This window comes from Otolemur garnettii, unplaced genomic scaffold, assembly GCF_000181295.1.
Source record: "Otolemur garnettii isolate 467f Iridium unplaced genomic scaffold, OtoGar3 scaffold00138, whole genome shotgun sequence".
NCBI classification, from domain to species: Eukaryota; Metazoa; Chordata; class Mammalia; order Primates; family Galagidae; genus Otolemur; species Otolemur garnettii.
The window spans coordinates 1708716-1722062 of record NW_003852533.1 but is presented as its reverse complement, the minus strand read 5'-3'; the positions used below and the strand labels follow the sequence as shown (position 1 = coordinate 1722062).

The window sequence follows — 13347 nt, the reverse complement described above, 5'->3', positions numbered from 1 at the left end:
CTCGCGTGAAATCTGCCGTGGCCAATTTCATGGGCGGCATCATGGCTGGCAGCTCGGGCTCCGAGCACGGCGGCGGCGGCTGCGGAGGCTCGGACCTGCCCCTGCGCTTCCCCTACGGGCGGCCGGAGTTCCTGGGTCTGTCTCAGGACGAGGTGGAGTGCAGCGCCGACCACATCGCCCGCCCCATCCTCATCCTCAAGGAGACCCGGCGGCTGCCCTGGGCCACTGGCTACGCAGAGTGAGTGCAGCGACACCGGCGGCGCCCCTGCTCGCTCCGCGGCCCTTCCCCGCACGGTTCCAGCCGCTTTCTCTCCCTGCTTCTCGGCCCCCAGGCTCACCACTGGCTTCCGGCGCCCAGGCCTCGGCCGGGAGCTCTTTACTTGCACTGGCCGTTTCCTCCTCCCCCTTGCCCCTTCCCCCTTCCCCAAGGACGCGGCGTTTCCAGCCCGGGTGTGGGTGGTAGAGGGCTGGGTGGTGGTTCTGGGCGGTAGGAAAGCTAAGGTTGGACTGGTCTGGGGATCCGGGGGCTGTATCTCTTGGGAAAAAGTGGGTGGAACAGCTCAGCTGAAGTTTGAAACACAGTAGGGAGATCTGGTACCTGTTAGCCCACCCTCCAAAAATATCCTTGTGCCCCCGCGTGGAGAGTTTGTGGGGGTAGAGGCTTGGCGATGCCGCTGTGCTTGGGAGCTGGCGTCCGACCCAGAGAGGCGGCCGCGTCAGAGCGCGTGCTGGTGCATTTCCGAAGGTCTCCGTTTCCCTGACTGCAGCCCTCGCGTCCATCGGTTCTCCTTTAGCAGGCAGGAAAACGCAGTAAATGCTCGTACTGGTCCCCAGTCCTTGGGGAGGGGGAAACTTATTCCAACTGTGTAATATGGCATTTCGGTAATCAGCTTTGGCGATTAAGCGAGGGTTTGAGTGATTTGCTATTTCAAGAACCGATCGAGTTAGGGTTCCGGCCTGGAATGGAACCAGGAAAGGAGAGGGGTTTAGCGTCCGTCCCCTACTCCAGGGCAGCTCTTCCATAGACTAGTAATAACCATCTCGTGAATGGTAGGATAAGTCCCGCCTCTTCCCCATCAGGTGCTGTTTCAGCTTTACGAAACTGGGAAACCCAGAGGGGGGATTAGAGCAGAATTCCGGGCTTAACTGACTCTGTGGGTCCAAAGGCGCCCGCGAAACCCCGGCGGCCGGCTCACCTGCGCCTTTTCCTGTGACCCCCCCTCAGCTCTGTAATCTTGGCCCTCCCCTCCCGGTGCGCGGCCTCGTTCGCTGATTGGTTTCTCGGGAACCAATGAGCACTCCCGACGCCTGGGCGCCTCGGTGCCGACCCGGTTCTGGAGGCCCCGACACCGCGGCAGGTGGGGCTCCCTGCGCCCGGTTCCGGGGCGCGCGGGCCGGATTCCGCGTCAGTCTCTTCTCCTCGCGGGTCATCTGTAAGCGAGTTTCTCCGCGGGCTGAAATAGTAAACGGGTGCTGCTGGGGGCAGACGACTGCGGCGTGGAGGTGGAGAGGGGGCAGAGGGGGGTAAGATGGGGGCTGGAACAGTGACAATTCTGCTCCTGACCCAGGAAGAGTGAGGCAGGGGGTCGGAGCCGGATAGCGCGGCCACGTCCCCGAATAAACACCTGTGTAAGCAAAGCCCCACGGGAGGAGAAAGGTGCCTGTCAAAACACGCTCAGCGCTGTTTCTCCCCCCTTCCCCCTCAAACCCACTGCTTCAAACGTGTGTGGAGCTCCCGTCTGCACCCTTGCACCGCGAAGGCTGACTCTGAGTTTCCCAGGGCAAGGGCACCCGAGGACCCGAAAAACAGCAGGGTGAGAAAGCCTCGGAGGGTAGAAAGGAAGATACTAAAACCCTGAAGTGGCGGCTACTTACCTGGACACGATAAAGGAAAACCCCAGGGGAACACGAGGGGCAGGAAGGAGACCCTTGAGGATGTCTGCACGCCCTGTACCAGGACGACCCGACGTGCCGAAGGCTGTGCGGAGCATGTGGGCCCGAACGCAGCGGCGGGAAGGCTGCGGGCCCGCCTCCGCCGTCGGCCTCCCTTCCTTCCATTTAGTGGATCTTCTGGAGTAGAACATTAGAGAAGTTCAGTTTGAAGGGTAGGAAGGCTACTTTAAAATGTTCGAAATTTTAAAATTAGTTGCAAGAGTAAGACATATGTGGTAATTCAAGCAAAGACCTGTTTAAGCACGCCCGCCGCCCCCGCCCCACCACTGTCTCCCTCCCTCCCTCAGCAGTGACCTCTCCGTGTTTGGGGGACGTGTGCTTTTCACAGGTATCTGAGCGCACTTACACATACCTCTCTTGTGTCTTTTTCTGACCAAAATAGACTCACAGTAAACGTGTTATTCGGTAGCCTCCTCACAGAGCACTAGGGCACGCACGTTGTTTCTGAATCAGCACCCATAGAACGACCTCATTCGCTTTAAATGTGTGCAGTGTTTAGTAGCCAGCACCCGTCATGCTTGCTGTAGTTGTTACAGTCTTTAAGCTGCTGTTACATCATCTGGTCCTCAGAACAAACCTATTAGGTAGGCACTGTCATTTCCTTACTAAAGATAGGGACAATGACGTACTGAATGGGACGCTGCCTGCCCAGGGCCAGAACACCTTCCCCTGGCTGCAGAGCTCAGGACAGCAAACTGCCTCTGCATAGTGTATTAAAGCATGACGCATCGTCTGGGCCCAGGTCTGGCCACTTCTGTCTGCTCACCCCTGCTCTTGCTGGACTGCAGCACTCCTGCAGATAACCAACTATAGTACCTCCCTGTCAGCAGACTTCCTGAGTAACCAAAATGGCAGAAATGGGGAAGGGAAGCGGCCAGCAGGCTGCAGCTGTGACTGGGAAGTGTCACTAGTACCATGTCCTTTCCTGGAGGACTTACCAGGAAGAGGGAATCCTCTTTGTTCTCAAAGGCACCTGAGAGGGATAGAACAGGTAGGAAGATTGCTCAGAGAGTGGACCTCAGAATGGAACTAGGGGCCTGTGTCAGAAGTGGTTTGTGTACCTCTCTAGAAAGTGAGTCAGTGAAACAGGGACAGGCTTGCAAGCCATCCTAGGGAGGAGGAATTGGCATCACTTGGTGATTGATTGGGAGGGTGGAGAGGGGAGAGTTGGGCTTTAGTGTTGATGACGAAACTTTTTGGAGGGTTTTTTAAAAATTCAGGAAAATGGTCTCCTTCAAGAAGAGAGACTCTATAGGTTATAGAATTAGAGAATTAGGTGCAGGCAGTCCCGATAAGACTTGGGGATGCAGAAACTGAGGACTCGTATTCATTGCAGTATTTATTGGGATTGTGTTGGGTGGAATTTCCTGGATCCTAAGAAAGCTTCCTATTGTGGCTGAGAAGTTTAGCCATGTGTTAAGTGGTATTTGCAAAGTTGTAGAGCTCTGTAAGGAACTGCAGTTATAGATAACATCCGCTAAAGTAAAAAAAAAAAATTTTTTTTTTTTTTGAGACAGAGCCTCACTTTGTCATCCTAGGTGGAGTGATGTCATAGCTCACAGCAACCTCAAACTCCTGGGCTCAAGTGATTCACTTGCCTCAGCCTCCCGAGTAGTTGGGCCTATAGGTGTCCGTCACACGCCCAGCTGTTTTTTAGAGACGGGGTCTCACTCTTGCTCAGACTGGTCTTGAACTTGTAAGGTCAAGCAATCCACCCTCCTTGGCCTCCCAGGGTGCTAGGATTGCAAGCGGAAGCCACCGTGCCTGGCTAAACTAAAATCTTTTTTAAAATATGCATTAACAAATATCCATTTTTATTTATTTATTTATTTTAGTGACAGGGTCTTGCTGTGTTGCCTGGGCTGGAGTACAGTGGTGCAATTATAGCTCACTGTAGCCTTGAACTGGGCTCAAGTGATCCTGCCACCTCAGCCTCCCCAGAGCTGGGATCACAGGTGTGGTGCACACCACCATGCCTGGCTAATTTTTTAGCTTTTTATAGAGACAGGATCTTGCTATGTTGCCCAGGCTTGTCTTGAACTCCTAGCTGCAAACTCTCCTCCTGCCTTGGCCTCCCAAAGTGTTAGGATTGTAGGCATGAGCCACAGCAAGTTTCATTTTTGAGTTTGGTATTGCAATTACTGACTGAGCCTGTTAGGTCTGCCCATTGAGAAAGCCAGGAGGAAGCAGCAGTCTCAGCCAGAGACCTCAGGGGAGCGACTTCCCTTCTCTTTCCCTAAGTTTACACACCTCCAAGGGGTCCTTATACCGCAAGGACCCAGAGGGCAGGAGCCTATTTTGGCCTTTTTATTTTCCTTCTTGACCTGTTTGCCCAATTTGTCTCCCGAGGAACAGTTGCGTTTAGAGATCCCAGCAGACAGGTCTGTGCCCAAGGCTGTGCCGGAGAGAAGACCAAAAAGGAACTTGCACTCTGAGCAACACTCTTCTGTTAAAGCATCACGTTAAGGATTTTATCAGAGATACACTTCTTTGCCCTTATGGAAAGAATCTAAAATTGAAACGTAATTTTACTTAGGTTCTAGCTATCGCTGTAAATTCTCTTTTATTTTCATATTTCTTATAAAAAATACCAAAAAGGGGACTCTGAGAGCTCCTGCCAAATGTGTACACAGAGGTCTTTGGGCTTCTGCAGGTCAAAATTGTGGATTTTGTGATGAAATAACCTTGTTTGAATCCAGCAAACAGCCTACAAGTATTTGGATTCGTTTTAGAGTCTGTGGGCTACTCTGTCACCCCCGTCATGGCAACAATCGCTTATTGCCAATAAATAGCGTCTGTTGGGAGTGCCACGGTGATGGCCGAGAGGCCACAGGCATTTCTCTCTGGAGCTCAGGAACCCGACCTCTCCTCCCGTCTCACTTCTCCCAGCCCACCCTTCTTCCTGGCACCCCTTTGCAGAACTCCTGCCTAGGGACTTCCTCTTTAACTTTTGCAATTTTAGAGCCTCTGATAAAAAGAAATGGGCAGGGTCCCCGTCACAGCTTCTGTGTCACTCATTTGCAGATGAGTCAAAGTCCAAAGCCACCCAGGCATTTCACCCACCGGTGGAGACTTGTGGAGAGTCATTGATTTCCTGTTTTAAAGCAGATGGCCAAGCTTCCCTGGCTTTTCAGATTTAAATTTATAATGGAGCTGCCCTGTTTTTAGGTGGAGCTCTTGGGGTATCCCTTTTCTTAGGAAAATGAATCCGCTTGTCTCAAGGACTAGCTATGCTTCTGGGAAGATTTAACTCTCTTTGGACAGACGTGTTTACTGGGTGTCTGGGCCAGGTCAGGTAGATAACTGGATCTCCGACCTCACCCCAGCACACAGTGCTTTGTGATCATGGTCACAGCAGCACCAAGTGAGGACTTACAGCTGCATACTGGAATTGTTTTCTAAAAATATGTTACTGTTCAGGAAAATTTATTTTTAGTTCTTGATGTTTGGTAGAAATAAAATCAAGTGACTTTATGGTTCTGTGAATTGCCTGATTTCGACAGAGGATCTTTCTCCCCTTCGATTCATCCTATCCTCTTTCAGGAAACTTATGCTGCTCCTCATTTATCTGCTTCCATGTCTTCCCTCATTCGACTGATGAAATCCTAGTGCTGAGTGGCCAGCACTGGTCCCAGGCTGGTCCATGACGCTTGTGTAAGACACGGTCATCATCCTCAAGAACATTTTACAGCACACTCTTCCCCATTTTGTTTCCTTTGAAATTAAGATAAAATCATGAACTAGTAAGGTTCAAAGAGGCCAGCCCTAGGGGTTTGTTGATTGCAATGTCTTCATTCCTCTAGGCAATTTTGATCTCAGTGTTTGAGCCTTTAAGTCTCAGTAGGGAAACAAACTCTTTTTGCCAGCCAGCATTGTGTTACCTTTTGACCTAAGACTTTATATGTACCTATTGTTCATCTTATTCTGACATTGTTATGTTTCAATTATAAATATTATATACTAATAAAATGATAGGGAAGACTTCTTCAGATCTATTGCAGTAGGGGTCCTCAAACTTTTTAAACAGGGGGCCAGTTCACTGTGCCTCAGACTGGTGGAGGACTGGACAGGAGCCCCAGAACGTGTCGGCTGCTAAGCAGGACAGGCAGTGGTGGCAAAAACACCCGGCAGGCTGGATAAATGTCCTCGGCGGGCTGCATGTGGCCTGCAGGCCATAGTTTGAGGATGCCTGTATTGCAGTATGGGAGAATGATCAGGCTCAACTCCTGAGCAAGGACAGCCAGGCACTTACAGTCAAAGAGCAGAGGCAGGGGCTCAGGAGGTGGAAGGTTACTAAGCAGAGACATCAGGTGAAACTGACCTAGCAGTATCCTTACTGAAAGCAGACCAGGGATTTATATGGCAAAGGTAAAGGGTGGGGACTTGACCAGATAGATATCCAGGTTGGCAGGGCACGGTCTTGAAGAACTGACCTAGGATTCTTGCCAGGAGAACAAGATGGGGGCCAAAGTCTTGGCTTGTAGAGAAGGGAGCTCAGAAGTGCCAGACTAAAGTTTGGTCAAGAAAGAATTTTTGTCAACCCTGAAAATTGGTGGGGAGAAGGGGAAGAGAGTGGGTGGAATTGCAGTTGTTTAACCATGCTTTAATTCTGATTTATGTGAGTTACCTCTGTGAACTTCCATAATTGACTGTGTTCCATACTCACCAGCTAGGGAAAGCAAATGTTCTCAATTATCATGCAAAGCAGGATTGAGCCTAATCATATAACCTAACTTTGAGGCAGAGAGTGGAGCCAATCTCTTGTTTTGTCTTCATTTTTTCCATATGACTGGCTTTCACTAGCCTTCCAGTTTGATACTATGGGAGATATTTAAAAACTTACTAGCCTAAGAATGGTGCCACATTTGATTTTTTTGGCCCATCTCCTTATACCAAACCCCATCACTGTGTATGTGAACAGTTGCTGAATGCAATACTTATCATTTGTTGAGATGTTCCTATGTGTGGGTTCTGTACTAAGCTCTTTATGTGTAAGGATTTTTTTGTTTGTTTTTTTTAGAGATAGAGTCTCATTTTGTTGCCCTTGGTAGAGTGCTGTGGCATCACAGCTCACAGCAACTTCCAGCTCTTGGGCTTAAGCAATTCTCTTGCCTCAGCCTCCCAAGCAGCTGGGACTACAGGTGCCCGCCACAGCATCTGGCTATTTTTTGTTGCAGTCTGGCCCGGCTGGGTTTGAACCTGCCACCCTTGGTGTATGGGGCTGGTGCCCTACTCACTGAGGCACAGGCGCCACCCATGTGTAAGGATTTAATGGAATGAATGGAACACAGGTGAGCCGTTTGTTCAGCGTCACAGAGCTTCCCAAGTGGCAGGTCTGGGATTCATACCCAGCTCTGTCTGACTCCTACCTCTGACTTTGAGACTGTCTTGTGTTACCTGTTGCTTTATTTGAAAGTTGTAGACTTTTTTTCTATTCCATTGTTTCTAATGAAAAACGTAAAAAAAAATTTAAGTGTAAAATACACCATCATAAAAAATTTAAATACTACAGAATAGCAAAAGGTATAAAAAACAAAGTGAACATTGTTTGTAAATCACTATTTGTATTTCAGATCTTCTTGGATTTTTTTATTTATGTATTTTTAAAAAGTAAAAGCTGGTCACACATTTACATGTCTTTCAATATGTCTTCTTCTAGGAATTTATGTAGGACTCCCCCCGACCCCACCCCCCGTCAGTAATCGCAGTACCTAACACTCTGTGGAAGGCCGGTAGCTGATGAATCCTCCTCCGACATTTAGATTCACTTTTAGGCACTGGTGAATATGCTTATGTGTCATTCAGATCATCTGGTTGGTTCCTTAGGATTAATATCTGGACATGGGGGGCTTCCACGCACATTCCCAGCTGTGATGCATATCATCAGACTGGTTGTACCAGGGCACACTCCAGCCAGCAGCGGGGGACTGTAAACTAGTGCCAAGCCTTTAATATTTGCTAGTGATCTCATAGATGAAAAATACTGCATTGTGACTTATGTTTGATTACTGAAGTTGAATAAATATATATATATGTATATATATATATGTTATTGGAATATTTTTTCACGACTTCCCTGTTTATATATGAGTATGTTGTCCATTTTTCTATTGGGATAACCTTTCCTATTTATCAGAGCTCTTTGAATTTTAAGGTTATTAGCCCTTTGCTTGTTACGTTATAATGTTCTTTTCTAATGTGTTTTGTGAGGGGGGGACAAAGTCTCACTTTCTTGCCCCTTGGTGAAGTGCTTTGGCACTCACAGCAACCCTCAGACTCTTGGGCTTAGGCAATCCCCCTGCTTCAGCCTCCCAAGTAGCTGAGACTACAGGTGTCCACCACAACACCCGGCTATTTTTTCTTTTTTTTAGAGTTGAGTTCTCACTCTTGCTTAGGCTGTTCTCAAACTCGAGCAATCTACCACCTCGGTCTCCCAGAGTGCTGGGATGCAGGCGGAGCTGCCGCACCAGCCTAACATGTTCATTTTTAACTTTATTTTTTTTTCTTTGAAATGCAACAAGTGGTCATATACAATCTCCTTTCTGACCTCTGTCTAGTATCTGTAGAATACTTGTGCTGCAGGAACCATCTGATCCTTTTAGCTACTTGCTCTTCTTGGTTGCAAGTCACTGAAATTCCTTTGAGCCAGCTTCACGGGGTGGAAAAAAAGAACGGGGTGGGGGGGTTATAGAGAGGATACACCTCTGTTGTGGAACCCAAGTGGAGGAATGCTGTGGCACTGTGCGAGGGCCTGGAACCTTGCATCAGAAGGCCACCCAGAGCCACGTGGCCATTCTTGCATTGTCACCAGCGCATCCCAGCTGTCTTGCTGCTTTTGAATTTTTGAGAGAGAGACTCTGATTGGCTTGGTTTGTGTCAGATGTCCACCCTGCCCAGCATGATCCATCCCTGAGAATAACACTTTCTTGAAAAGGAGGTGGTGGTGGTTTGGGCAGGGTATGTAGTCCGGAAGACTCAGCTGTTGTATGTAACTCACAGAGTTAGTGAATATTTGAGTGTCTCATTTATTTCAGGCCCGTATTAGGAAACAGAAAGGTGAAATGACCAAACAGAAGCACATTGTGTGTGTCAGAATCTGCCTGCTACCCAGCCTTGGCAACAAGCGCTTGGGAAGGTGTCTATGTTCGGAATTCAAAACCGCCCTGACGCAGGCTCCAGAGTCCCGTGTTTCCCTCCTTTGGTCATCCCGCTATATCCTGACAATGCCCTAGGAGGGGTAACCACTCAGGCCAGCATTGGAACTAAACTAAACTCAGTTTAAAGGTTTACACCAACAAGCTCGTAATACCCGTTAACATAAGGTGATGTAGCTCGTCGGCCCCAGGGCTGTAAGCCTGGTCAGGAGGACACAGCAGAGCCCTGCTCACTGCCATTTCTTTTCTCTTTTCTTTTCTTTTCTTTTCTGTTCTTTTCTTTTTTTTTTGAAACAGAGTCTCACTGTGTCACCCTCAGTAGAGTGCCGTAGCATCCAGCTCACAGCAACCTCCAACTCTTGGGCTTAAGTGATTCTCTTGTCTCAGCCTCCCGAGTAGCTGGGACTACAGGTGCCCACCACAACGCCTGGCTATTTTTTGGTTGCAGTTGTCATTGTTGTTTAGCTGGTACGGCCGGGTTCTAACCCACCAGCCAGGGTGTATGTGGCCAGTGCCGAGCCTGCCATTTTTATTTATTCTGTTTTCCTTGTCATATTTGTCAGGTGGTTCTAGGGCAGTGGTTTTCAACCTGTGGGTTGCGACCCATAGGAACCATATTAAAGAGCCGTAGCCTTAGGAAGATTGAGAACCTTTGCTAGGGCAAAAGGAACTTGACAGTAAATGAGTGTCTGATCTGCGTATGAAAGAGTTTGCCTTGTCTTCGACAGTCTCCCTTGTTTCATTCCTACTCTAAGGCATTTAGCGTGTTTCCTGGTTGGACAGGCTCCGATCTGACCTTCATCCCCGGGGATGATCTTCCCAGCCGTGCCAGGGCTGCTCAGCGTGGCTCGTCAGGGGTAAAGCCTCAAGGGTCCTGCCCGTGCTTGTGTTGCTCTCAGATGCCATCTTGGATCTCCCTGAGTGTTAGAAGCCCATGAAGGAAATGTGTGCTGTCTGCTTGGGTTTTTTTCTCAGAATATTCGGCATAAAATCCTGGCTGGCCACTCAGCTGTGAGGAAAGCTATGGGGAAAATGACCCCCCAGATGATCCTGATGACCTTGCAGCCCCCTTCGCACTTGAGTTACATCACTATTTAGTTATGGCACATGTTTGTAAAAGCGTGATGGAAGGACTGATATCGAAATTCAGAAACTGATTGCTCCAAGAAATGCACTCTCAATGCCGAGGGTGGGAGGGACTATGTAGAACGGCCAGGAAAGCACCTAAAATTCATTCCCATGGGTACCTCTGTCTCGGATGTGGACCCTGGGTTGTTCCCTGCCTGGATGTCCCCCTTGTAATGACATAAGTCAACCCCTCTGACCCCTTGTGTTGGTGAACTGCTTGGGGCTATCCAGCTGGCTGCTACCCAGTTATTTATTAATCCGACTTTTGGCTTCAATTTCTTCTAGTCAGGTGGGGGTGTTGAGTCATCCATACCCAGAATATTCATATTTTAACCTGTGTCATTTAAAAATTATTGAAAAGACTGACATAAGTTATTAGCTTTTTATAACCTGTGTTATGTGTTACTATATGTGAGAACATCATCAAATCTATTATCTACTAATACTGTCATCAGCAGTTCATGAAAGTGGAGTGGCGTATAGATAATCTCAGCAAAAAAAAAAAATGGTGTTTACATCCAATACTTTTAGTTTTATGAAACTGCTGTGATGATTTGTTGCTATTTTTTACATGTTTCTGGACCCAGGGAGCCATGTATTTCCCCTGTCCTGGGGTGGCCGAGGCCCTTCAACACCTTGTTCCAGGCTCAGGCTCTCCCCGCTGCCCCTGCCGCTCCTTCACGGTGATTATAATTCTGAATTAGCTTTTCTCCAGCACTTACTATGACCATTTTCAAACACACAGAGAAGCTGACGTCCTGTATACCGAGCACCCTGTACTCAGCGTCTAGATTCTGTATCCGCTCGGTCATTTACCTGCCAACATTTCTCTGTCCACACATCATCTATTCTTGACTTATTTATATTTATTTTTTATTTCAGGTTAATGTGAGGGTACAAACAACTAGGTTACAATGTTTGCATTTGTTAGGTAGAGTCCCTTTTGTAGTTGTGTCCCACAACCAAGAGGTGTGCCGTGGACCCCTACATTGTGCCACTACCTGGGAGCTCACAAGTCCCCTGCCCCTACCCACCTCCCTCATTGCCCACCCCCGACCTCATTCCCCCCCCCAACTTGATTGATTTGAGGTTTTCTCTTGTGTGGGCATGAATTAGATCCTCTGTTGGCTTCATATTAGTATTGGGCACATTAGATACTTGTCTTCCATCTTGTGATACTTTACTAAGAAGAATGTGTTTCAACTCCATCCAGGTTAATACAAAAGATCTAAAGTCCCCACCTTTTTATGGCTGAATAGCATTCTGGGATATACATATACCACAGCTTGTTAATCCATTCCCGGGTTGATGGGCATTTAGGTTGTTTCCACATCTTGGCGATTGTAAATTGAGCTGCGATAAACTGTCTAGAACAGCGGTTCTCAACCTCCTAATGCTGCAACCCTTTAATACAGTTCCTCATGTTCTGGTGACCCCCAACCATAAAATTATTTTCATTGCTACTTCATAACTGTAATTTTGCTACTGTTATGAGTCGTAATGTAAATATTTGATATGCAGGATGGTCTTAGGTGACCCCTGTGAAAGGGTCATGCGGCCCCCAAAGACGTGGTGACCCATGGGTTGAGAACGGCTGATGTAGTGCAAAGCGTCTGTTTCCTTTAGTTTGCCGCCTCTAATTTGTGCTTAATATTAAGTTGTTTTCCACAGTACATTAATAATCAGGTATGAGTAACTTTGACATTCTCAGTCAAGAAAACTGCCGGCCATCAGGTCCTCACGTATGTGACAGGGGCGTCCCAGACTCAGACGACACCTGCACGCCATACTCTGCAAACACGCACCTGTGACTTAGCATCCACGCAGCTGACAGCTCCACATGGGGTCAAATTGAAAAGTATCTCTTTGCTACGTTCCTGTTTAATTAAATCAGTAGGAAATTTGTGTAGGACTTGAGTCGCTCAGCTGCTAGCTGGTGGCCAGTCAGGTGAGTGCTGTCTGAGAAGCCCCCTGTTTAAGGGCTCACAGTGAGCCAGGGCATCCCTGTGCTGTGTTTTCAAAGTACCTGCTCACTGACTCTCGTTCGGTATGGACAGGTCAGTGGGTCTTTGGGACTTAAATCCAAAGTTCTTTCTTTGTTACACTATTTATGACTCAGCTTTATCTAAATGACTGCACAGTTCAACTGCTGAACTGTGCCTCCTCTCTCTGGGGCCCTTATCCTCTTATTAGGGCCATTTTTCAGCCTTTTTTATCTCATGGCAGACTTGAACCTATACTTAAACTTCTACAGCACACTTAAATATGTTGATCTGAAAAAAGAGTTAAAAAAAGAATATATTTACCATGCTTTGAACTTCTTTCAAAAATAATGTTTTAATTAAATCATTACTGTATGCATTGATGTATTTATGGGGTTCAGTATACTGATATATATATTTATATCAGTATAATTATACTTACATCAAACTGATTAACACATCCATCTCCTCACTTACTTCATTGTTCTGGTAAGACAATTATACTCTTAATAGTTTTGAAATATACCATTGCATTATGCACATTAGGTGAGGTCCTCCCCCAAACCCTCCCTCCTCCTGCCTCCCCACCCCACCCCTCTCCTCTTCCCTCCCACTTTCTGGACTATAGTTAAGTCTTACTATTCATATGAATGTGTAGGTGATTATATATTGGTTTCATGGTAGTATTGAGTACATTGGATACTTTTTTTTCCATTCTTGAGATACTGCACAAGAGATTAGCCCACATAACAAAATCCCAAAACTGCAGATGTTGGTGTGGATGAAAAAATAATCTAATTAGTGAACTTTAAAAATTTTCTGGGCATGCCTCAGATCCTCTCTGCTGCGCACCGGTTGAAAGTCACCGTATTAGAGAGTAAGAATAATGACAGCAGCACAGACATGGGTGTCACTCTGGATGAGTATCTGGGCCCTGCTGTGTAGCTCAAATGTAAGCACCTGTGTGTAATAACCTAATGTTACCTGTGTTTAATAGAACAGGAAAACCAGGCCCAGAGAAAAGCTGCTTTTAGGATCTCTTGCTGTCCCATGATCCTGTAGACTGTTGCTGAATCATTAAAGCCGACCATTGGTTATGTGAAAGTTTTCATTCATAAAAAGACATCCTA

General features: G+C 47.4%; 1 protein-coding gene across 1 annotated transcript in view; it reads left to right on the top strand.

The window, feature by feature from the left end:
• The first annotated feature begins 4 nt into the window (after positions 1-4).
• Positions 5-13347, top strand: part of PPM1H (protein phosphatase, Mg2+/Mn2+ dependent 1H) — a 250931-nt gene continuing 237588 nt past the window's right edge. The window contains exon 1 of the mRNA XM_023518406.1: positions 5-238. Within this exon, the coding sequence (XP_023374174.1) occupies positions 30-238 (209 nt within the window). The 5' untranslated portion in view covers positions 5-29. The remainder of the gene's footprint in view (positions 239-13347) is intronic.